Source organism: Neltuma alba, unplaced genomic scaffold (genome assembly GCF_004799145.2).
Source record: "Neltuma alba isolate B1F8T4 unplaced genomic scaffold, ASM479914v2 tig00000327_pilon, whole genome shotgun sequence".
Taxonomy (NCBI): Eukaryota; Viridiplantae; Streptophyta; class Magnoliopsida; order Fabales; family Fabaceae; genus Neltuma; species Neltuma alba.
In genome coordinates, this window is record NW_021632008.1 from 173,849 (window position 1) to 201,468 (window position 27,620).

Consider the following 27,620-nt stretch of genomic DNA (forward strand, 5'->3'; position numbering starts at 1 on the left):
TACTACCTGGCTGAAAGGCGATTAGGAGTAAGTAGGTTTTCAAGTACAAACGTAAGGCTAATGGATCAATTAATAAACCTAAAGCAAGGTTAGTTGCCAAAGGGTATACAAAACGGGAACGAGTAGACTACGGAGACACTTTCTCACCTGTTGTACGTTTCAACTCGATACGATTGACACTAGCTCTAGTAGCAAGTTTAGACTTAGAGTTACATCAAATGAATGTAAAAACTGTCTTCCTGAATAGAGAACTAGATGAAGAAATCTATATGGAACAACCTAAGGGCTTTATACAAAAACGGAAAGAACAAAAGGTTTGTAAACTCTTAAGATCCATTTATGGACTCAAGCAATCATCTAGACAGTGGTACTTAAGGTTCCATAAAGCTATAAGCTCCTATGACTTCAAAATGATCAAGGAAGATCACTGTGTTTATATTAAGCAGTTTAGAGAAAACTTTGTCATTCTATCCCTCTATGTTGATGACATACTCCAAGCTGGTACCAATCTTAAATTAATAAAGATGATCAAAGAGTGGTTATCCTTGAACTTCGAGATGAAAGACATAGGCGAAGCAGAATATATCTTAGGCGTTAAGATAAGAAGAGATCGTTCTAGAAAATAGCTGTCATTGTCACAAAAGGCATATATAGCAAAGGTTCTTGAGCATTTCAATATGAGAGACTGTAAGCCTATAGATACCCCTGTGGTTAAGGGACATAACCTAAGCGAGAAAATGCGCCCTATAAAACAATGTGATAGAGAACGCATGAAGAGAGTCCCATACTCGAGTGTCGTTGGCAGCCTAATGTATGCTATGTTGTGTACCAGGCCAGACATATGCTTCGCAGTTAGACTTGTGAGCAGATTCCAATCCAATCAAGGAGTAAAACACTGGGAAGCCGTAAAGAGGATTATGAGATATCTAAAAGGAACCATAGACTATGAGTTGTGCTATCAAGGAAACGGCCTTCATGCAGAGGGTTATTCTGATGCTGATTGGGCAGTGGACTTGGACGAGCAACACTCGACGTCAAGCTATGCTTTCTTACTGAACAACAAAGCAATCTCCTAGAGTAGCAAGAAACAAACATGTGTGGCTCTTTCATCCATAGAAGTAGAATACGTAGCATGTTCTGCGGCTGTCCAAGAAGCTGTATGGCTCAAAAGATTCGTAGTACGATTGGGAATCTATGGTGGTAGTGAGGGACCAACTCTAATTCACTGCGATAGTCAAGCAGCAATAGTTTGTGCAAAGGACCATAAGTACCACAATCATACTAAGTATATAGACATAAAATATCACTCTGTAGGGGATATGATCACTAAGAAACAAGTGATAGTTCAATACCTGTCCACTCATAAGATGTTGGCAGATCCCTTAACCAAGCCTATAGCTAGAGATCCTTTTGTCAAGCATGTAAAGGCATTGGGCATGCATAAAGCATGATGTATTGAACTCCTTTTTCTTGTTCAATTACACAAGCATAAGGCATGTTTTACTAAACTTTTTTGTTTCCCCTTACTTAGTAATTCAATACATTTTATCTAGTTCAAAGAAATTTTCTTGCATATACGTTTGTGTATGCATAGGCATAAAGTATGTAACACCAATATGTCGTACAGGTCATAAGATTGGCTCACTTACACGATTAATCGCCTCACTATGTCCTCATGGGATGTAGAAGGTTTGACAGCAAATGGTCACCATGAGATGGTAGAGAAAAATCACTGTAAGAGTGTCGCCTCAGCTAGACTGAGATGAGACCCATAAAAATCTGGGTCGAATCAGGGATAATGTGTAATCCATGAGACCTGTAGCCAGACAAAAAACTCTTCACTCGTAAGGTGTCATATATAGTTATGATAGAAGAGCTCCTGGTTCAAATATTGAAGTACATTTAGAACTTAAGTCTATACGGTGCTACTAAAACAAAAAAAAACATACTCCACTTAGAGGATTAAGCACCAAAGCATGCAATTCATATTGCATGAGCTTACTCAAATCTGTAACATGGGACGTAGATAGAAAATCCCTAATCAATTATGGTGTGAGTCCCAGAAAGGAAATAAACCTTTCATAATGCCCTCAAGACTTAGACAGCATCACAAGGGTTTGATTTAGTAATAGCTACTCTAGCCTAAACCCCACGATCAAGAATGATGTGATCTAACGGGTCAAAACTGGGAAAGCAACTATGCCAAATCTAAATGATAAATAGTCAGAAGGAAGATTTATCCTAAAGTACACATCTACATTGGCGTTTGTGACATGTCCCTTGCAGGTTGAATAGAACAACTAAGCAAGTGTGGATACCATGCGTACAGGAAGGCAATCTGAGTAAACAAAATAACTCAAAAGGGATTAGATATGCCAAGTGTATGGATAAAACTAGGGCATTCGAGGCAACAAGTATACAATTTGCAAATACACCAAGGGTGTTCTTGTGTGCTGATCCTGTATAAAAGACTCCTAGTGTACAAGTACCCGAATCAATGACGTCATGCCCATGCAGTCATGGTAAACACCTAGTATGAAGCAGTGAAAGATGTAGCTATCACACGATGGATAGTCCATCAAGTGCGAGTGGGAAATGTTGGATTTTGGGCTTGGATCCGCCCTTGATGGGCCAGACTATTTGACTGAATATTAAGAAATTATACCAATCAAATATCCAAGCAAGATTATGATATGTTTGACTCGATCAAACATCTTGAATCAAATCCAATTGGTTACGATATAAATTTAATTAATATATTATATATAAATTTAATTAATTTATATTGTATAAATTAAATATATATTGAGCATATATATTTAGAATTAATTGTGATTGATTCTGAATTTGAATTCAAATATCATGATATTATGAAATAAAATATATTTATATATCCTAACTCAAATTTAACCTGATGGGTTCAGTAGATATTTTGGCTTCCCAAAATACCTCTGACAAAAGCCATAAATAGAGGCCTCCACCCATCAATTAAACTCACTCCAGTAGTTGAGCTTTCATACTATCTCTCTCTCTTTCTTATTTTTTCTTGCAAAGAGGTGCTCTACTGTGCACTCAAAGCTTATATTTTTATAGTCTAGCTTATAGCGTGAGCTCAGAGGATCCGACTAACCTGACTCGAGATCCGACCTGATACGTTTCCTAATCCCTTCTATATTTTATATGACACAACATAATTAAGGATGCTGTGGCTACACTTTAGAAACATGCACGCTAATCACAAATATCATTAATATGCATTTAAATTCCAAATATGCACAACTTAATGGAGAATTTAACAAATTAATTTAACCAACAAAAGTGACTAAATAATTTAATTTAAATTCTCCTACTATTTCATGCATGCAAAAATTGTTTAATAAATTGATTTCAATACATTTCAACTCAAAAGATTTTTACAAAATTTAAATAGTTAATTTAATTGCCCAAAAACATTATCCAAAATAGGCAATTAAATAACAAATCAAATTAAATTTTGTAAACATTTTCCAAATGTCAAAATGTTGAAGAATTATCCTTAATTTAAACAGTTATAGTACATAAAATAACATTGAAAGAAACATATTACAAAACAAAATTATTTATTTTATGCACACATATTCTAAAAAATCAAGTTAAATGGCCCAAAATAATTTTATTGAAACAAAACCAAAAGGCCCATACTTAAAAGCCCAAACGGAGCCCAAAATAAGCATTCCAGAAACAAAACAAAGTTGTTCAGGCCTAAAACCAAAGTCCAGATAATAAATAGAGACAAAAACTTAAATTTCTGTACAAAAAGAGCCCAAATCAAGGCCTAAATGCTACTATAGTGTCACCGTGTAAATTTTTTTTTGGGTATAAAGGCAGCCTAAATCAAGAGGTCCAAACCCAAAAAAATGGAATGAAACAAAAATCACAAAAGCCCAAAGTACACTCAACCTAGTTCAAAATTAAATAAAACAAACAAAGCAATAACAAAAAAACAAAAAAATTAATAGAGGCCCAACATGGCCTAAAACATGTCCAACCCAGATCCTAAACAAGTGAAATGGCATGTTTCACTAGGGTTGCATGATGTCGTTTTTCGGTGCAAAACAAAAGGTACCAGGCTTAGTTGAACAACGTCGTTTTGGACTTGGGTCGCTTTCTGTATGGAGTCGAGTTAGGTTAACCAAAGTCTCGACTTATGTGTGACCTATTTGTGTAGTCCTTCACAGCCCCTAAATTCTGCTATTTTTTCCAATGACCAGTTGCTGTTTTCTGACGATAAGAACACTGTTTTGAGGCATTTTCAATGATACCATTCACAGAACAGTAATAAATAGAATTTAAACAGATCTTAATCAAAATTTTTAGCCAAAATCAAAGCAAGACATTGAATTTGAAGGAAAAGGGTGACTACAGACTCAGGACCTCTAAGAACAATGAAGTCGGCGATAGCTTCATCAGAGGGATAAAATTTCATCTCCTTCTGTTGCATTAACCGAAAACTAAAGCCTAAACAATCAGAAACATAAACAACACGATAGCAACAATTGTTCTTAGTGATGCACACAATTTGTGAATAATGCAAGTGCACGTGTCGATCAAGTAATAAAGAGTATGTATAGAGTATCGTTCCCACAGAGAATTAGACAAAATAGTGTTTAGGCACTAAAATTCCTATTTTCAATTAAGTTAAGCAAGTTGAATTATGAACAATCGGATAAAAAGAATAAAGACAAAAAAAATTCAATATTAAAGGCAACCTAGAGTTAATAATCCCTTACTAGTTTCATAGACTTTTGCTTTGATTTAACTAATTAGTCTCAATGTTAATTTAGTTAATCTAGAGTATTTATAGCTAAAAGTGTCTTTTGATCCACTTATAATCCTCTCCTAAGTAATAAGGTTATGTCTAACTCAAATACTTAAGAGGATAAAATAATTTCACTCTTCATTAATTATATAGGGCTCCTAGGTATATTTCTATCCTAGTCACAACTTAGATAAAAATCTAAGCCCATATTACTCAATCCTAGAGCCTACTTAAGATTTCCTTCGTCAAGGCTAACCTCAGTGCTCAAACTCATATTTAATGGTGGCCAAACATTACAGATATATTAAACCAAGATTAAGTAACCAAAATTAACACCAAGCATAATTCATTAAATGAAAATAAATTCTAATTCAGAAGTAAGTTCATAGCTACTCTAAGTCAAAAGAAAACTAGCCACACATGGCTAAAATTAAATCCATAACATGAAAGGTAAATACTCAGAATGAAATAACAGCAAAAAAAGATGAAGGGTAGAAAGCAAAACGATGTACAATCCTTCCTCCTTTCACTGCTGTCGCTAGAAAAAGAATAAAGAATCAGAGATGAATGCTTCGCTGCTATCCCACTGGTTGCTCGCTAAGTTCAATCCTGTTCGTCCCAATTCCTCACTGCCATCACAATGGATCTGAGAATTACGTGTTGATTCCACACTGCTCTCTCTTCTCGCTGCCTCCTTTCCGCTGCCCTTTTACTGCTGTTGCCAGAAACAGCACGAAGAATTTGAGATGCCCTCTCACTGCTATCCCCGGTTCCTGTTTATAATTGTTGTACGTCTTCTCTCCCTTGAATTGAATCTACTGCCTCCTATCCATATCTATCCGTATATCTCCAATAGAATATAATATATTATCTTATATCATGATGTTGTGCTTAATATCACGGTTCCTTGTTTCCTTCAATCAATATAATACAATATATTATATTTGACTCATTCCTTGATTCTTGACCGAGACCCATGGCTTCTTCTTTTCTTCCCCTTCACGCCTTTGATCCTCATATGTGAATATATATATATATATATATATATATTATTTGCTACATATGTTGCTCCTTTTTGTCTTATCTTTTATTTGTGATATTTTCTTTTCTCAATAATTTTATATCTCCTGCATTAAAAATAATAAAAAGATTTGAGTAGATTTTATGCAAAATCATCTTTTATCTTATAATTAATTTAAAAGAAGATACATTAATAAAAGATGGTTAAATAGGTATAAATTGTCCATTCAAAATCTATATCTATTTAATTATAAAATAATCATTATCACTTAGGCAATATGAAAGCTTAAAAAATAAAAATGAAACTCAATGTAAAATTGAATATAAAACAAATTTTGATCGAACCTTTAGATTTATCCAAATGTGGTAATGGCTCATGGGAGAATCAAAATTATTCTCCTTTATCCCATTCAGTCCGTAAATCATAAAAAATACTCATATTCATAGATAAATTAATTAATTAAATCAAAAAGATGCCCCTCAAAATGAGCATAATAATTTTTAAAGTAGAAAATTAAATAAATTCAAATGAGCATCATAAAAGAGTAAGGCAAGATGAATTGGAAAACTTGGCTTTAATGCTATATGTAAATGGAACAACACATATCCAGATTATATACATGTATATGATATTGAACACCCCATGGCTCATGTGCACAACCAAAATGGACTTACAGAATTATTGGTCAAACATTTACAATTAATTGCGAAACTATTACTTATGAGATCAAATCTCCTAATTTATGCTGGGAACATGTAATTTTGCATGCAGCAATGTCAATTCACATTAGGCCAACAAGTTATCTCAAGTCCTCCCCTTTACAATTGCTTTTTGGTCAGAAACCTAATATTTCTCATTTAAGAACCTTTGGATGTGTTATATCTGTTCTAATTACTCCACCACAATGTACCAAGATGGATCCTCAAAGAAGGATGAGACTCTACGTTGGATATGAATCTTTTGCTATAATAAGGTATCTAGAACCATCAATAGAAAATTCATTCATGGTTTGATTTTGCCGATTGTCATGTCGATTAGTCAGTTTTCCCAACATTAAGGGGAGAAAATAAGCAATTGGAAAAGGTATTAGTTGGAAAGAATTATTACTATCTCATTTTGATCCTTACACAAAAGAATATGACTAGAAGTTTAAAAGATAATCCATTTACAAAGTTTTGCTAATTAATTACTAGACAGATTTACTAACCCAAAGAGAGTAACAAAGTCACATATCCTAGCTGCTAATGCATCTATCAAAATTGATGTCACTGATAAACAACTAATAGCGAATAATTCTAAAGCATGCATGAAGCATGACAAGCCCATCAGTTCCAAAGATAAAAATCCTCAAACGAAAAAAGGAGCTAAAACTATAGACGGCCTAGTTGAAAATAACCCAAAAAAGCTAGCAACTAGAGAGTCATGAAACAACATTCCTAAATAAACTGATAAACTTAAATTTTTCATAGTAGCTTTACGAAATAACTTTTTATAACCAAATCGTGCTAAATACAAGCTCAAATTATATCACAATCATATATACTAACTAATTATATAATAATGTTATCCAGGATAGAAAAGAGTAGCACCCAATCATACATCCTATCACAAATAAAAGAACTTTTCTTAACTCATTCAAATACAAACTATGTAAGAAAGGATCAACCTCATCTAATATGGTTATAAAACAACATGTAATATAGCTCATAAATCAAAATATTAAGAATTGAATCTTAATTCATATTTTACAATAAATTCATAAATAAATCACATGCGATTTTATCCTAAGGTGACAATATATAAAACATAAAACATAATAATACATGAATCAATTAAACATAGTTTATCCTAAGGTGACAATATATAGAAAACAATATAACTCATCAATCAAGGATACATTGCAAGTCACTAATGTAGCTTTACTTCTCCTAAGCTTTTCCTGACATACTTTCTCTAAAACTTTCATCTGAAAAATATTAAACAACAGCGATGAGAACGTAATAATAATTAAATCCTTACCTATCACACACACTAACATGGGCTAGCAAGGTGTTAAGTGGGATACACAAAATTGATAATAGTCAATAGACATTTATTTAATAGTTAAACTCACAATAACTATATAAGTCAAATATTTTTGCCAATCTCATGCAGCTGATAATTTCACAAGAGATAATATACTTTTCATTTATTCAAAAGATATAAATATCAAATGAACATTCCATGTCATATGCAATCTATGGACCCCAAATCAGTCCTTATATCCTCCTTATTTTTACCGATTGGACCCATAAGCTAAGTTCTTTATATTTGACTGGCTACTCTGATAAGCTCACCATACAAGTGATATAGACTGACCAAAGACTACAGAGTATTCGGCAGACCATGGGTACCCTCTCGAAGAACTAGTGGGGTGTCACAGTCCCTTGAAGAACTAGTGGGACAATAATAGTGGCCAACCATAGAACTTTATATGAAGGCCAATACCATGTGGCAGGTATATAAATCTCAGTAACTCCAATCATCTCCTTCCTCCACCCAAACTAGATGCATAGGGTTTATAATAACACATTTATATGCATAATCAACCGAATTCCAAAATAATACCTTATAGTCATAATTATTAATTTCTAACAATACAAATAATTTCAATCCTTTTCAAAATTGCACCCCACAAGATAGTTCATACAAAACTTAATATACTTATATAAAAATTTGTTGTAAAACCACTCACCAATTTCATATCAGAGCATGCAACAGATAAAAATTTAGTTACCTGGGATCAGAAATTTAGTTACTCAAAAACGCCATAGTAGTATTTATATCTACAATTGAAATTAAAACATTATTTCAATAGTATTAGAATAAACTACTGAGAAATCTCTAACCTTTAACTCTCTGTCTAATACCTTCAATTGTTACTCAAAATTTTAGCTCGAAAGGCTTTTCTTAAGGTTTGGGGTAAGAACATATATATAAGGATTTATATTCAATTCCTAAGTTCCCTTAGTTTATATTATCTTTAATTATTAAATTATATCATTTGAATCACCAAATTCTTAATCTAGATAGAGAACCCTTAATTTATTGCTTATGTTCTACTTTAAAGAATTTAGACAAATAACCTTAATATGAGTCAATTTATTCTTACTATAGAAGTCTAATTATTAGTCCAACTATTGAATTTAATGTCTTACATATCATAAGTCTACTCTCTAAATTTCAGATTAATCCAAAGGTAAACGAATTTAAAAACACTAATATACTATCTAGTGTCCTATCTACTAAATCTAAAAAAATAAATTAAAAATGTATCAAAGAACTTGTAACTTAGAGATCAAATTGACAATCTAACTGTTGAAATTGACAAGTATGAAGTCCAAGACTAGCTAACCAAATTGCAGCCAGATCTAATGGTTCATGAACTCGTAAATAGCACTTTACTGAGATTATCTTAGTTTTGTGCAAAAATTATTTAACTTACTCTTAACTCTCCTCTACTACCACCTTTGTATAGCTCCCAAGAGCTCGAGCTACCCATCATTTAGTCGATGCAGGACTTCTCAACATTGCTATTTCATCTATCTTTCCATCATTTAGTCAATGTAGGACTTCTTAATATTACTATTTTATTTATTTTCTCATATATATACACACACATATATATACAAATAAGGGACAATTGCACTGAGGTCCCATATATCACAAAATACAACAAAAAAGTCCCACCAAATTCAGTAATGCATTAAAAGTCCCAAAGGGATCTGATTGCATTAACAGAAAAGATAAAAATACTCTATTGCCCTTAGCTAATTGAAACACTAAATCTTATCAGGTTTTCCCCTTCCCTACCGTTCTCCCCTTTTCTATTGATGTGCAGAGCAGTGAGAGGAAGAAAGTTTCTAGAAAAAATTTTATATGCTCAATCCATTTGCTGCTTCATTCTTCTTCTTATCGCGGGTGTGAGTATGTCAATGATTGTTCGTTATCTTCTCTTCTCTCTCGATTAATGTCTCCCTTAGTTTCTTCTTCCTTAGACCAACACAATCGCAAAGAGGGAAGGAAATATTTTAAGCTTCAACTAACTCCTCCAATGGTTAGCATCCATTCTTCTCTTCTATCATTGCTCCTTATTTATTTTCACCATTCCTCTTTCTCAATGATGACATGGTTTATCAGGGGTGTGTGAACCTGGAGGAGTTAGAATATTATTTTTCTAGAATGCATATAAAGTGTTTGATAAAATGTTTTGAAGAGGAATTGGAGGGATTGGGGTAAGAGAACTAAGATTTTGAAGCTTAATGCTATTGTCTAAATGTTCTTGCACTCAAGGTGTTCGTTAAAATGTAGAAAGGAAAATTTTGATTAAAAAGACATAGTTAAATATATTCAATATGATGGATATTATGCTCTCGAAATTTCTTCAACTTTGCAGGACAATAAATAAATGGAAATAGATCATGAGATTATGTACTGTGCAATTTAGTTGGATTATATATGTTACACTTTTATTTGACAGCGTTCTTAACAGTGGGCTACATTAATTTGATGATTATTTTCTTATTTTGATATAAGCTCAGATAGATCATAGGACTACGTGCCATGCAATCATAATCATAACTGAATGTGTTTTGTGTTTGTTTCACTTTCAGTTGCACTATTTTTATTGCTTGATTTTGGTAAGCTAAGTTGGACACGGATTTTGCTAGATCTGGATATATGTATGTATCAAAATGTGGAGACCTATATATGTTTGAAAAATCTTCACTTTTTTGCTTTAAAAAATGGTAGATTTTGGTCTAGAATATTGAACACACACAAAATTGCCTACCCTTGTTTTAATTTTCTACTCTATTAATTTAATGTTGTAGAAATGATCTTTTGTTCTAGTGAAAGCTTCGTTAATGCTAATAGGAACATGTGAAGTGACAGGGAAGCTATTTGGGTTTGCGAAGGAGCTAGCTATTCACTTCGATAGACATCACAATTTGTTTTGGTTTTTGACTCAAATTTTGAGTAGTAATCTGTCCAAATATTCTATAGCTATCACGTTGATATGTCGCGTGAGTTTAACATGATTCCTAACTATTTTTTTAGCTTGATTTTTGGCACAAATAATGGGGGGTTAAACATATAGATTTACTATCGATAATACTATTATGAATTAGCTTTTTTGAGCTAAAACGTTAGGTTAATATAATGATTGCTATTATATTCATGTTATGATTTAGTCTTTCTTTTAATTAACTACAAATTTTTGCTAAATAATAAGTTTTTGTATGTAGTAATTGCCTGCTGTTATAATTGTCATTGCTTGTTGTCATGATTCTCATTGCCTACTATCGTAGTTGTCATTCCTTACTACCATAGTTGTTATTTCTTACTGTCGTGGTTGTCATTGCTTGCTATCATTGTTGTCATTTCCTGCTGCCATAGTTGTTATTTCTTACTGTCATGGTTGTCTGTCATTGCCTACTATCGTAGTTGTCATTCCCTGCTGCCATAGTTGTTATTTCTTACTATCATGGTTGTCATTTTCTACTATTGTAGTTGTCATTCCCTACTGCCATAGTTGTTATTTCTTATTGTTTTGGTCGTCATTGCCTACTGCTGTAGTTGTCATTGCTTGCTGTCATAGTTGTTATTGCTTACTTTTTTTGTTGTGGTTTACAATAAGAATTACTTGATGCTTACATATTAATTTTTTTTTTTTTACATGATTCTTCCAGGGAAACTAAAACCTATGGAAGACGACAAAAAACTATAGAAGGACAAGAGAATATAATACGAGGCTTGGAGAAAAGAATGAAAATTCTTTGAAATTTAATTTTGAGCCATTTGTGATTATATTAGTTTTGTATGTTGTGATTAAATGCATTGTAATGCAACTTCAATGAAATGAAGAGGAGATAGAGTAGTCAATTAATTTTTTGTTCTGTTAGGCCATGATATGTGTTGTAAGATAATTGGCAAGTCATAGTATTAGCAATGAGTAGTAATAGCTTAATGATCAATAGATCATTTTGTAACAAACTGATCAAATTATGTTTATAATATTATTATATTTGTCATCACATGTTATAATACCAATTTCTTAGGGTTTTATTACATTTTTAATAATATATGTTTTATATCTTTATTGATATCGACAAATTTATGTAATATTAATATTATAAGGATTATGTTACCAATATTACTCTGTGCAAAGATATTGACAAGTGAGAGTGTATAAATCAACAGCACCCAGCATAGAAATTGACAGCCTGAGTTATCCAAAATAACGTGTAATATAACAAGAGTTAATGACAAGTGATATAATAATTTCATAACAAATGAACATGTAGATATTAACAATTAATATTCAAAATTTTTACAACTGAAGGTGTCGTTTATTTATAATGTTAAGTAATATTTACATTAAAATATAATTATTAAGAAGAAGGTGTTACTCAAATTTATGTTAAATTAACAAAGGACAGTGCCTTCATTAACAAGTCAGGGTGCTCTATTGACAAGTTATAGTGTGACCATTGACAAATCATAGTACAGCTATTGACAAGGGACAGTGCCGCCATTGACAAGGAATAGTGTGACAATTGACAAGTCACAGTGCCATCATTGACAAGTCACAGTACTACTATTGACAAGTCATAGTGTCACCATTGACAAGGGACAATGCAACAATTGACATGTCACAGTGCCACCATTAACAAGGGATAGTGCGATTTTTGACACTGCATTAATAACGATTATATATGACAATATAACCAAAATATAATATGATAGAGTGATTGAAAATATCATATAATACTAAAACAGGTTATGTAACTTAAATTCATATCGTTGACAACTTACATCAGGAAGTTAATTGACAAGTCATATTGCAATGATTGACAAGTCATAACAGGTCTAATGACAATGCAAGGTGCAGGTAATGACAACTGAAATGACAGTAGAATCTAACATGCCAATTCATAGCCAACTTTCATTAAACACCTTCATATATATGAAACTACACCTATTTCATAATATATCTATAAAAAAACATAGGGGTTGCATGTAATTACGAAACTAACTATTGGTGTGTATATATTTACAAAAAATTCCCTTCGCACCCATTTACAAAATATTCCCTTCACAACTATATACAAAAAAAATAGTCGACTTCAATATGTTCTCAGCTGGGATTTGGGTTCTTCCATATCTTGACAATGTGTCTAGGCTCTTTGCATCTTCCACAATGACTTCAATATGTTCTCAGCTCGGATTTGGGCTTTTTCCACAATGACTTCAATATGTTCTCCCATATAACTCATATCATCTTCTCCATCACTTATAAACTTTTCCCTTATGTGAACAAAGCAAAATAGATGCTTTTCAGATGTGCTCGCCATCAGTAATATAAACCTGCATCAAGAATCACACAACTGTTATTGACAAGTCAAGTAGTTATATTGACAACTATCGCAGCATACATTAACAACTATCGCGGCTTGTTTGACAACACAACATCTCATTTCATGCTAAATGTTTCTACCCATACTAACCTTCATCTTTTTCTTCATTTGCCACTAAACTAATGCTAAAACAGGGCAAAACCACTGTTATGATTGCATGGCATGTAGTCCTATGATCTATCTGAGCTTATATCAAAATAAGAAAATAATCATCAAATTAATGTAGCCCACTGTTAAGAACGCTGTCAAATAAAAGTGTAACATATATAATCCAACTAAATTGCACAGTACATAATCTCATGATCTATTTCCATTTATTTATTGTCCTGCAAAGTTGAAGAAATTTCGAGAGCATAATATCCATCATATTGAATATATTTAACTATTTCTTTTTAATCAAAATTTTCCTTTCTACATTTTAACGAACACCTTGAGTGCAAGAACATTTAGACAATAGCATTAAGCTTCAAAATCTTAGTTCTCTTACCCCAATCCCTCCAATTCCTCTTCTAAACATTTTATCAAACACTTTATATGCATTCTAGAAAAATAATATTCTAACTCCTCTAGTTTCACACACCCCTGATAAACCATGTCATCATTGAGAAAGAGGAATGGTGAAAATAAATAAGGAGCAATGATAGAAGAGAAGAATGGATGCTAACCATTGGAGGAGTTAGTTGAAGCTTAAAATATTTCCTTCCCTCTTTGCGATTGTGTTGGTCTAAGGAAGAAGAAACTAAGGGAAACATTAATCGAGAGAGAAGAGAAGATAACGAACAATCATTGACATACTCACACTCGCGATAAGAAGAAGAATGAAGCAGCAAATGGATTGAGCATATAAAATTTTTTCTAGAAACTTTCTTCCTCTCACTGCTCTGCACATCGATAGAAAAGGGGAGAACGGTAGGGAAGGGGAAAACCTGATAAGATTTAGTGTTTCAATTAGCTAAGGGCAATAGAGTATTTTCATCTTTTCTGTTAATACAATCAGGTCCCTTTGGGACTTTTAATGCATTACTGAATTTGGTGGGACTTTTTTGTTGTATTTTGTGATGTACGGGACCTCAGTGCAATTGTCCCTACAAATAATAAGATCATAATTATTTTAATTGCTCATATATATTCAACTTTTTTTAATTGGATCATAATAAATATCTACTTAAACCTGAGAGATAACAAAATTAAGATATTACAAGTCACTAGACAATGTTAACGTCCCAATTCTCAAAGAAAGTTAGGTACCTAAACTATGTGAAAATGATAAGATCTCAAATAGGTATGTTATGAATAGGTATGATGGGATCCAAATAAAGTCAACATCAATGATACTTTTACTCATAATGTAGCGTTTGATGTGATGAATGATAATGAGGATCGTGAACCAAAGTCAATTAGTGAATGCAAACAAAGAAATGATTGGCCAAAATAGAAAGATGCAATTGAGATAGAATTAAAATCGCTAGAACATCAAAAAGTTTTTGGACTGGTGGTCCTTATACCGGAAGACATAAAACTGGTTGGATACAAATGGATTTTTGTGTGAAAGAGAAATGAAAATAATGAAATAATAAGATATAATACACAGCTTGTTACCCAAGGGTTTACACAAAAACTTGATATTGATTTTGAAGAATATATTTGGTAGTTGTGGATACAATTACTTTTCGATACTTGATTAACCTTGTAGTAAATGAAGGGCTTAATCTACATCTAATGGATGTTGTTATAGCCTATTTACATGGCTCACTTGACAATGACATTGATATGAGACTCCTTGAAGGGCTGAAGTTGTCAGAAGCTTACAATTCAAATTCTCAAGAACGATATTCAATCAAGTTAAATAAATCCCTATATGGATTAAAGCAATCAAGGCACATATAATATAACCAAATTAGTGAGTATCTCTTGAAGGAAGGGTATAAAAATGATACAATATGCCCATGCATTTTTATGAAAAGATCAGAAAATAAGTTTGCTATAATCACCATTTATGTTGATGATATAAATATTATTAGAACTCTTGAAGAGTTTGAAAAGGCGGTGAATTTCCTAAAGAAAGAATTTGAAATGAAGGACCTAAGAAGAACAAAATTTTGCCTAGAATTACAAATTGAGTGTTTGAAAAATGGAATCTTTATATACGAAGAAAATTATACCAAAAAAAATCCTAGAACATTTCTATATGGATAAATCACATTCATTATGTACTCCAATGGTTTTAAGATCTTTGGAGGTAAGTAAAGACCCTTTTAGACCTTGAGAAATGGGAAAAGGGTGATGAAGAGCTGCTTGGTCTAGAAGTACCATATCTCAGTGCAGTTGGAGTACTAATACATCTTGCAAATCATACGCAACCTGATATATCATTTGCAGTTAACTTGTCAGCAAGATTTAGTTCTTTACCAACATGAAGGCATTAGAATGGAGTTAAGCACATCCTTCGTTATCTTATGGGTACAATAGACATGGGATCATTTTATTCAAATACACCCAAGACTAATCTTATTGGCTATTTAGACGCTGGATTTTGGTTTGATCCACATTTCGGTAAGTCACAAACAAATTATTATTCACATGTGGTGGTACAACCATTTCATGGCGATCTATAAAGCAAACTATATCAGCCACATCATCTAACCATGCAGAGATTCTAGCAATGCATGAAGCAAGTCGAGAATATGTATGGTTAAGGTCCTTAATACATCACATACGACCTACTTGTAGCTTATCTTATGGTAAAATAATCCCAATAATCTTAAACGAAGATAATACTGCATGTATTACCCAACTAAAGGAAGGGTACATCAAAAGAGATAGAATAAAGCATATCTCCCAAAAATTCTTCTTCACTTGTGACCTTCAAAAGGATGGTGAAGTTAATATCCAGCAAATTCATTTTAGTGAAAATTTAACAGACCTACTCACCAAATCACTTCCAGCCACCATGTGCAAGAGGCTTGCTCAGAACATTGGGCTTCATAGACTCATATATATCAACTGACATTGTCAAGAGGGGAAGTAAATACATATTGTACTCTTTTTTTCCTTTGTCTATGGTTTTTCTTATTGGGTTTTTCTAGCAAGGTTTTTTAATGAGACAGCATTATAAAATATATTAGTAAATGTTGTACTCTTTTTCTTTTAAGTCTTTGTCTCACAAGGTTTTTCTTAGTAAAAGTTTTGTTTAATGAGGCATATAATTTAGTTATGGACATCTAATGGGGAGCGTTATAAATATAATATCTTTATAGACATCCATGTATCTATCATTATCTCCCATTATTTTTAATCTCTTATTATCTTCATTATCCACAATTATCTCCTATTATCATAGAATCTGTAGATTCTATTAAAGATGTAAAGTTATACCCATAAATGGAGCGTCTGTATCATATGTTGAGAAGCTCATATGGTATAAAAAAATACTCTCTTGTTTCTTTATTCACTATTCTCTACTTTTCTTCCATATTCTACCATTTATTTTATAACACTAATTGATTTGCATCATTGATTTTCAATTCTTTCCTAGAGATTTGCACAAGATAAATTATTCTCTAAAAATCTACACCAAACATGACTAATTATTTGTCACAAAATATAAAATAGAAATAAAATAAAATATAATTTAATTATCGATTGGCACAATTTATTACTAAAATGGAGAATAAAAATATGTATAAATAAGATTTATCAATATATCTAACAATTTATTATAAATTCATTTATTAATAATTAATACATTTAATTATAAGTAGTCTTTTTATTGACAAATATGGATATTTTAATGCATTGTATTTAAATTATTTTTTTTAATGATCATCAGTTTGACTTGGGTTGACTCTGTTTTGACCTATTAACCCTTGACTCACTGTTTCAACCAGTTCAATAACCAGTCCCATTTTTATTACCTTGGTTATAATATAATAGGAGTTGGACCCAATGACAAGAGTTAATCCCTCAATACATGGAGAATGCTCAAATTCGTCAAATTTAATGTTCAACAGCGTTTGGAATATAATTGCCTCTAATATAAGGATACCTATACTTAGCAAAAAAAAAACTCAATTATGATTAAAATTTAATTTAATTAAAATATATAATTCCAAAAAGAATAATATTTTTTTGCCAACTTAAAAAGAATCATATTTAAATAAAAAAATATTAATTCATGAACAAATGAATATTTATATATAAATTACATCCAATCCTATAAAATAAACTTTGTCATGGATTGCTATTTTTACTTTTTTCCAAAAAAAAAAGAAAGCAGAATAACGTATTAGTTCTGAAATGGAAGGAGGGAAAAAAAATCTAATACAATAGACTCGTCCGAAACTCTTGTAGCTTAATTGGGTGGTAAGAGACTATCAACTCACTGGTTTGAGTAATGGATATAGGTTAGAATTTTTTTTTAAAACCACGTGGTTAGATTTTAGGGAGAATTGGAGCAAAGGACCTATAGAAAAATGCATTTATTAAAAAAAATTATGAAAACTGTAATTATTTAGAATAAATAAATAAATAATATAAATTTTAATACTAAATTATCTTTATTTCTCACCTACCTTCTGCGATCCCTCTATTCTCCGTACTCAATTCCAAACCAGCTCTTCAAGCTTGCTTACCCCAGACTTCATTCTCTTATTCATACTCAGAATTTGCAATTATTAATCATTCATCCAAAGTTCAAACTTGCATAATTTGCTGCTTATTTTATCCATTGCCTATTGATTTCTAGTATAGCCATATAACAGTGGCAGTAGATCAATTGATTAAATAAACTTAATAATATATCGATGGAGGGTGATAGGAACCAAACTAAAAGTATGTCCTACAATGTTGCTGCCAAAAACCTTTGGCTGTAGTGGCATTAGCATCCCCCCACCTCTCAAGGGATACGCCAGCCATCTAAATTCAAAACAAAACAAAAAAAAAAAAGTCCTGTAACGTTGCTGCCAAAAAAATGGACTTCACAAATACTCAAAACTTAGGCAACTCAAAATCAAAATTCATTAAAATAGTTTTAACAATAATTAATTTGCAAATAACAACACATTTTTGTGAGAATATCTAATTTGAGATCTTGTAATTTTCACAGTATTTTTTTTTTTAAATTTTCCCATCTTTCTATTCTGTGTGAATGGATGCAGTGGCCAATGGGAAATGAGGGGAACAAGCTAGCTAACCGTCAAATATTTGATGCAGTCAAAGGGAATAATAGAGGAAAATTAGTATTACTATTATCAGGTCAAGTCATGGACAATATAGTCATTTCAAATTTATATTTTAATAGACCTTTATAATAAATATTATTTTTTAAGGTTCTTTATTCTGATTTTCTCTATATTTTAGTAATAGGAGAAAATTAGTATTACTATTATCAAATCAAAATCATTATTAATAACTAACAAGTGTAAGGGGTTCAGTTTTGATTTTAATATGAATTTTGGCAAGTTCTTTTATATTATATATTTACAATATCATATTATATATTATTTGTTTAAGTATATTTTAAATTAGTTTTGCTGGTCAAAAAAGGCTTTTAAATTAGTTTTGCTTAAAAGCTAGTTGACTAATTTAAATAAATTAAGAAAATTAGTTAAATTAGTTATTTATAATAAATAAGCGTTGTATTTCCTAAAATACCTTTGCTAATAATGTGTATTAGCTAGAGTTATCATTAGATGAAATATTTAACATGTGCAATTACTACAAAAGCTATCTTAAAGAACAAGGAATAATTATGATAAATAAAGTGGATTAAAATTTTATATTTACGAGCAGATTGAATAGCAAATTAACTTTTATATTAGGGACCTGAGATAGTAGTTTTTAATTTCAACATATATTTTGAATTTTTTTTGGCCAACGATTTTGGGATAAAATTGACACAATATCTAAATGCATATATCTAAATGTAAAATAATAATATACTTTTTAAAAATGAAAAATGACGTAAAAAAAAGTTAAAAATTGTAATATTCAAATTTAGGCACTTAAGAAGTCGAAATTCTTAAGGAGGAAGTGATAAATGATCTGGTATTTTGTAAATATAGTCAAATGACTTAAAAGTGTTTGTATCAATTTTTTTAAAAAAAATGACTAGTATATTTCTTGTTATTAGTTGTTCAATATTTATTATGATCAGCTTATAACTTATCAACAAATAACTTGTAATTGTCTGTGTATTTCTTGTCATTTACTATTTAACACTTGTCATTATCAGTTCACAACTTGTTAATTAACTTTTTGATACCATGGCATTTTTTCTCATTTCACTGCATTTACAAAATACCAGACTAGACATCACTTTCTTCTCTGAAATTTTAAAATTTTAGGTGTCTGATGAATGAGAATATTGTAATTTTTAACTTTTTTTAATATGTCATTTTTTCGTTTCAAAAAATTAAAATAATAATAAAAAATATTTATTTTTTAAAGAACCTGTCCTAAATGTAATACTCCTCCAGTCCTTATTATAAGATCCAATTTGACTTTTTATTTGGTCCTAATTATAAGACCCCAATCCATTTTGTCTTTTATATTTATGCATTTTTTTCTAAGATAATCCTTCTAATAATGATAGTTTTAGCCAATATACTTAATTAGCAAGGATATTTTAGGAATGACAACACTTATTTATTATAAATAACCAACTTAACTTACTTCCTTAATCTCCTCAAATAAGTCAATTGGGTCTTATAATTAGGACCGGAGGAGTACCAGTTATAATTCTTGCTGTTATATTCTTCTCCCATAATAAAGGTATAAAATACTAGCAGCTGACATTTCAATCGCGCAGGGCGATAGGAATAGGAGTGTTCCTTCGAGAGATATAACAAACTCAACGTGCATCAGAGAGATCGATCTGTAGCCTCACTGGGCATGAAGCCCTAATCGAGCGAAGTTTTGATCACTCTCTTCCTTGGGGAAAACCCCTCATTGACGCTCGTCTCTGAGGTCCATCAGTAAGGATAATTCTCGAAACCCCTTTACCTTTGTTTTGCCTGATGAATTAAATTGCTCGGCTCTTCAATTTGCTCTCTGATTATGATTTTCTATTTTTCTAATTCAATAATTGTTTATTCCTTTTGCTGAAGCTGTGAATTCTTCTTTTTTTGCCTTTGGTTTCGCTAGGGTTCTGAAGATCTGTTTGAATATCTGTTGAGTTTGATAATCTGAGATGGATGGCAACAAAGACGATGCGTTAAAATGCTTGAAAATTGGGAGAGAGGCATTAGAAAGCGGGGATCGGGCTCGCGCTTTGAAATTTGTTACCAAAGCTCGCCGTCTTGACCCCACTTTGCCCGTCGACGATCTATTGGTGGCGATAGAGAAACATACAAGTGATCAACCGCCGACGGCGTCTGCTAATGGACCATCGGTGACGTCTTCATCGAAGCCTGCTGGTCAACCTTCTCTCCGTCAAAGGGTTTCGACAGCAGGGTCTTCATCCTCTACGTCATCAGCTTCATATACGGACGAACAAATCACGATTGTTAGAGAGATTAGGAGGAAGAAGAATTATTATGAGATTTTGGGATTAGAGAAGGGTTGTACTGTCGAGGATGTGCGTAAAGCGTACAGAAAATTGTCTTTGAAGGTTCATCCTGATAAGAACAAAGCTCCTGGTGCCGAGGAAGCGTTTAAGGCTGTGTCTAAAGCTTTCCAGTGTCTAAGTAATGAAGAGAGTCGTAAGAAGTATGATCTTGTTGGAGAGGATGAATCCATTTACGAAAGACGTGCTGCAAGGCAGCCAACACGGGCATATAATGGGTATTATGAAGCCGATATTGATGCGGAGGAAATATTTAGAAATTTCTTCTTTGGTGGAATGGCTCCTGCAACACCTTTTGGTGGCTTTAGTTTTGGACCGGGGATGGGTCCAAGGCCAGCTGAACATGGGTCTAGCGGCTTTAATGTTCGCGCTTTAATTCAGTTGCTTCCTGTTCTGCTTATTCTGCTTCTGAACTTCTTGCCGTCTTCAGATCCTATTTATTCACTTTCTCGACAGTATCCATATGAACATCGGTTTACTACACCAAAGGGTGTCAATTATTATGTTAAGTCGGCCAAATTTGATCAAGACTACCCACCAAATAGCCATGAGCGAATAACACTTGAAGATAGGGTTGAGAGTGATTACCTCAATATTCTTAGAGAGAATTGTCGGCTTGAGTGGCATCGCCGCCAATGGGGATATATCCGGGAAATGCCACATTGTGAAATGCTTCGCAAGTTTGAACCAGTGAACTAATAAGTGAATTAAGGTTCAGTTTTTTATCTCCTAGTCTTTTTTTTCAGACATAAATTTACCCTGTTGTGATGATTGAATATAAAGTACAATTAAGTTTTCAGTCTTATGTCCGTGAATCAGCTCATAATAAGTCACGGTGTAGATTGCAAGCACTTAAACTTTATCAATTATCTCCGATAGTTCTTCCTTTCACTTGTTAAAAGCATTCAATACTAGTAATAGAATGTGTTACCTGCTTATGTACTATTGACTTTATCTTTTTGTTGCCTGATCTATACTACGTTAATGCGAGTTGTTTGTGATTATGTTAACCTACTGCCCAAGGAATTTACCTTGGCAGCTTCGCTGTGAACTCTCTGGTGACCTAATTGTTAGTAGCGGAGTAAATGAGTAATTGCTATTTGGTGTTGTGATGCGATGGTATGGTTTTTCAGGTAGTTCTAGTGCTGCAATCTGATGGCTTTCTATATTAAATCACTGGATGTGACTAGTGGCACTAGCAGCATGAATTAGTTAAGCATATCTTGGTACAAATGCGGGGAGGGGTTAATTCAATTATACTGTTTTTCCATTATTCAGTTGAAATGTCAAACGATTGCTGACTTAAGTTTGGTGAATTTGTATATTTTACCAGTAGAATGGTTTAGGAATTTTATTTGCTGTAATGTTGTTTGTAACTTTATGTAGTTTACTAAATTGATGTCTATTGCATTTACCCTGCTATTTTGATACAAAAATGGGTCCTTGGCAAATCCGTATCACAGCCTAATTTTAATGCCGTCGGGCTGGGTTTCTTAATCTATACGAATATTAATATTGATAGGTTTTGTGTTTTGAGATCGGTATTGTCTTGGAGATTGCATGTTGAGATGGATTTTTATTGTTCCTGAATACACTTTGTTTGGTATTTTAGGCCCATATTAATAGTGATAGGTTTGTTCTTTGTATTTAGAAATTCTATTGTTTTGCAGATTGCATGTTGATGGGGATGCTTAGAATTCCTCAATTATGGAGAGAAAAACATTGGGAGTCTAGAGTCTATGTTGAAAGTCGTGGTATTACCCCTGGACGCCTCTTGATTGTATACTTTACTTTCTGCTACAAGGTTTCTGAAATATTATTTGCGTGCTATAGATCTTGTAAAACTTGCAATGTAGTTCACAACTATTCCTTTTGATAATGCTATGAGCAAATTGATCTCTAAACCGCCGACGTTGATCCGGTGGCAATATAATATTTCAACAGCTTGTGTTTTGGGGGCCAAAAAAAAAAAAAGGAAATACATGGGTCGGTATTTGCTTGGCTTATTGAACGCCAACTTGATCCATCTTTTGCCTTTCAGCTTATATTTATTGAGGTATTATTCTTATTCAAATATTTATATATATGGGGAGATTTGCTTGAATATATTTTCCTCTTTTGGATATGTTTGAATGGATTAAAGAGAGCCAGAGAAAAAGGTGGAGAAATTTTTGATTTAGATGGGAAGTTGAGGTTAAAATTGAACTTTCCCCTATCACTTCTTTTCTTCCATTCGCTTCATCAAGAATTCATCAAGTCGGTCATCCAGATTGGCATGTGGTTCGCTGGAAACTGGAGTTGAGAAATGGAAAAGAAACTGAAGAAGTCATTTCCCGGGGTTTTGTTGGGAGGAAATGTGGTTCGAAGGAAATTAACTTCCAGCAAGACTCTGGAAAATGGGTTTCGTTCCTGAGGCGTTAGAAAATTTTATTTTCCTGAGAAGAATAAGTTGTATGCCTGTTTAGTCCAATTCAAAATGGAAACTCGAAGCCGCCTATGCCCTGGTCTTAGATTAATGTTTGCAAGATTGATCATCCTAACTATATTTTGCAGACTGTGGTTAGGTAAAAGTTAAATAAGTATAATATGATTTAACTTTAGATTTTTTTTTTTAGTTAGTTTAACAAATTGAATTTTTTTTTGGGTGATATAATTAAATAGCAAATGTAGATGTGAAATGACTGAAAAGTACATATTATATATATGATACGTATATAATTGGAAAAATTTCACAGAAATAGCTTTTGAAATTTAAAAACAAAGGAAATTCAAATTAATATTCATGATTAAATTGAAATTTTAAGCTGTTAATGAATTTACAATGTTATCTTTCATTTTTTTAAGCAAGGGCAACCCGCCACACCAGCTGCCAATAGGCGTGGAGCCTCTGTGGCTGCTGGCAGTCTGTGTCGGTTCTTCGTACTCAGATGGTCAAAATGGGATTTGATCCCACTCGTTGGCTTCCTGAAAGGTCTAGTGTCATTGACAAACCAAATCCATCTATTATGATATTAGAAAATGGGGGAAGTTAAATTTTTATTTTTCAAATTTTAATTCACTTATAACTTAAATATCTCAATTATGATTCAGTGTAATTTTGTTTCTAAACTTTTAATTCATTATAATTCAGTCCTTAATCTTGACATATTTAATAATTTAATCTTTATTATATATAATTTATTTTTAGTTATCAAATAATTATCTTACGTGGCTAAAAATACAACGTGACACCATTAAAAATTACAAGCATGTTATCCATCTGGTCATGTAGTGTTTTCTAATTATTCACATGAAAAAATAGAACACAAGATTATATGTAATTAGAGAATTTAACATGAAGATATAATAAACTTGTTATAAGTATTTTTTCAATAATTTAGTGCATAGAGGTACAAATGTTTACGCAGTAAACAGGTGTTATAAGAAATTACTTCATATCTAAGGCCAAGTGCAAACTCTTGAATGAATTTTAAGATCAAAGAGGGACCTTCTTTTGATGAATATGATGGGTGTCTCCCGAGTGGAGGATGAAAATAAAAATAGACAAAAATTATTTTATGAAAATGCTACCTCCGGTCCTATTTATAAGAGCTAGTTGATTAATCTGAGGAGATTAAGGAAAGACGTTAAGTTAGTTATTTGTAATAAATACGTATTGTTTTTCCCAAAATATCCTTGCTAATAAAGTATATTGGCTAGAACTACTATTATTAGAAGGACTATCTTAGGAAAAAAAATACATAAATATGAGAGACAAAATAGATTAGGGCCTTATATTAAGGATCAAAATAAAAGTCAAATAAGGTCTTATATTAAGAACCGAAGGTAATATTAATCAACGAAGGATGCTTGATAAATAATCACAGCTGTCAAAAGGAAGCCCAACATGATCCCATATCGGTAGTCACTAATTATCAATCATTTCAAAATTTTCACCAAATTAATCAAAGTTGATTCTCCAGGAGAGGCAGTGAATCCAAAAGCTTACCCTTTGGCTGATGCACAACTCACCATAACTATTAGGGATCTCGTTCAACAAGCTGCCAGCTACAAGCTGCTCAAAAAGGGTGCTAATGAAGGTCGGTGTTTTCTATACCCTTCTACTTGATTCATTCCTTTTTTCCTTTTGCGGATTTCCCCCTTTGTTTTGGGTAAATACCTTGTGATCAACATTTTGGGCAACTTATCAACACTTTTCTTGAAAAAACATTTTTTAGAAGCGATTACTATTGGCTTTTGTTGATTCATAATATTAATTTATTTAGTACATTATGTTTTGTATTTTTCTGCTTTACATATTTATATTAATTTTATCACACACACGTGTTTGCATGGATGTATATGCATCTGTATGTATTAGTCTTGCCCTTGCAACAAGTTTTGTTGGTTTCAGCAACCAAGTCGCCAAACAGGGGTACTTCTGAGTTGGTACTTCTGAGTTTATAGTCATGGCGGCAGACGCCGAGCCACTTGAGATTCTTCTCCATCTTCCTCTGCTTGCTGAAGATAAGGTAACTTCTGCTTTAAAGTTATTTCTTCTTCTTTCATTTCCATTTTTCTGTCATTAAATTTTGTGATTGCTTGAAATGCAATTCATCTGCTACATAGATGTGGTCTAAGTCTTCACTATCCATGTTGGTCTTGCATTATCATGATCATCATATACTTTTATGACAGCACTGACTAAATGAACCAAAGAATTTTGTGTCCCCCTGGCAATGCTGAAGCCTGAATACCCTCTGCCTGATGTTGTGAAGGAAGCTCAAAGCTCCATGGAATGGATTATTGGCCTCTTTCACTCATGTTCTCTCCATGAAGTCATAATTATGTCAAGTTGAGAGTTTCTGCATAAGTGAGAAACATGAAAATGTGCGTTTAGAATGCAAAGTGCAGCAGGGTCTTCTGGTTACCTGTCTAACACTGCCCCTAACCTCTGGAAAATGGGACTCTCCGCAAGAATTTGGATTTATTGGCAAAGAGGCGAAGAAATAGAATGTGAAAATGGCAGATTGTCAAAAGTCAGGGCTTTTTAATACTAGCTTGTTGCACAGCATAGACTGCTCTACCACATTTAGTGTTTGCCTGCCATAGTTGTGCAGCATGAAAGTTACCAGGTTACTTGTGTACAATGCAACCCCTTATAGAACGCTATTAATATGTACGTTATACCTACCTGCGTAATATTTCATTAGATACAGTGAGGTCATTTATTTCTATAGTTGATTTTTTTTTTTGGGTGCACATTACTTGTGTGAATTGGCAAATTTGTACCGGTATATTTCTAGTCTTGCCATATATAATTCATAGAGGATCCTAATTTCTATTATAATGGTAATAAAGAATGCTGCATGTATCAACTTGTAAGTTTTGGTGGGATGAGTATAAGGTAATGAAAAAAACTTAGATGTAATTATTCAATAAAACATTACAAGTAGAAATTTTCGTTTTCTCAACAACACATAATTGGGTCTTCCCCCAAAAAAAAAAAGTCCTTCACACATAAAATATTTACTGGATAATCTTATTGCAATTATGGAAAAAACAATTCATAAGTTTAGTGCACAAATAGTTACCTTCCACTTGAGCTCATGCTTGTCTATCAACATAGGAGAATGCTTCATTAGTATCTTAGCCATTCCTGCTGCTTTTATTAAGTTTGTATTTTCTAGGATTTTGTTTTGTGGGTGTTATAGACTTAATTATTTTGGCCTTTACTTGTGCTTGTCTCAGCGTGTTTGTATATTTGTCGGAGTATGAACATGCAAGTTTTCTGATTGGAATTCACAGAATGTGCCCTATGTGTTTGTGCCATCAAAGCAATCTCTTGGGCGAGCATGCAGCGTCACCCGGCCGGTGATTGCAAGTTCAGTGTTGAGTGGCGAGGGAAGTCAACTGAAATCCCAAATACAACAACTTAAGGTAATGAACTATCTATGGCTTTATGGTTAACAGTTTTTTTTTTTTCTGGGAAGCTTCATAATATTAATGTTTATCTCATTCTGTGATTTATATAAACCTGCAAAATCTGAGTACTTGATGGTAATGCAGGATGCCATTGAAAAACTATTAATATGAGAAATGCCTATTTGATGTGATAGGCTGATCGGGTTGTGCTGGAAGCACCTTAAAAGGCTTTGATTGGTCTAGTTGTACTAGGGAAAACATACGTGTTGACCTTCATCAATATCTATCTCTACTGGGAGAATATTATTTTAGATTTTTTAAGAATATTGTTTAATTTTTTAGTTTAATTTTGAGTTTGAATGTCATGGTGCTTTGAAGTTCACACATATACATGTTTACATATATCAGTTTGCTTGATTCTTTAAGCTTCTTTCTCTTTCTGCATTAGAGTTGCAGAGTGTTTGTGGGAGTAATTTGCCTTCCATTTGTTGGGTAAAATATAACAATTGAAGTGTTTTTTAAGTTTAGAAGACTTGTGTGTTTAGTGTAGCGTAAGGATTAAGTATTCCAAATGACTCATTAATGCATTAGGTTAGGGAACTCAAAACTATGATTTTTCACAAGATGCTGGATAACGCAACAACGATAGGGAGTTAAATGCTCATATAGAAATTTGCACAAAAATCGAACTTAATAAATATTGAAACTTGTTAAGGCGTTAAAAACAAGAGAATTAACACTTCGAGTATTTTTCTCAGAGACAAACTAATGATGTGAAGGTACGGTTGAGGTGTTAGACACAAGGATTTTTTTTTTCCCCCCTGATAAAAGACATTAACTATTTTGCAAAAAAAACTAAAATACAAAATTGTTGCA

At 32.5% G+C, this 27,620-nt stretch overlaps 2 protein-coding genes across 3 annotated transcripts; both read left to right on the top strand.

The window, feature by feature from the left end:
- The first annotated feature begins 20,074 nt into the window (after nucleotides 1-20,074).
- LOC114724330 (chaperone protein dnaJ 49) lies at nucleotides 20,075-22,775 on the top strand. 2 transcript variants are annotated; one of them, XM_028910766.1, is made up of 3 exons: nucleotides 20,075-20,250; nucleotides 20,420-21,552; nucleotides 22,396-22,408. In XM_028910766.1, exon 2 carries the CDS (start codon nucleotides 20,466-20,468, stop codon nucleotides 21,537-21,539), a length of 1,074 nt encoding a protein of 357 aa, XP_028766599.1. In that variant the 5' UTR covers nucleotides 20,075-20,250; nucleotides 20,420-20,465; the 3' UTR covers nucleotides 21,540-21,552; nucleotides 22,396-22,408. The 2 variants fall into 2 exon arrangements, with proteins under 2 accessions (XP_028766599.1, XP_028766535.1); XM_028910702.1 differs by lacking the exon at nucleotides 22,396-22,408 and adding an exon at nucleotides 22,511-22,775 and having other exon boundaries at nucleotides 20,076-20,250.
- Nucleotides 22,776-23,145: 370 nt separating this feature from the next.
- Nucleotides 23,146-26,915, top strand: LOC114722777 (NHP2-like protein 1). Its single transcript, XM_028908908.1, is given in 7 exon segments — nucleotides 23,146-23,199; nucleotides 23,685-23,811; nucleotides 24,791-24,919; nucleotides 25,234-25,253; nucleotides 25,256-25,351; nucleotides 26,628-26,759; nucleotides 26,889-26,915. Coding segments are annotated over 7 exon segments (585 nt in total).
- The last annotated feature ends 705 nt before the right edge of the window (nucleotides 26,916-27,620 follow it).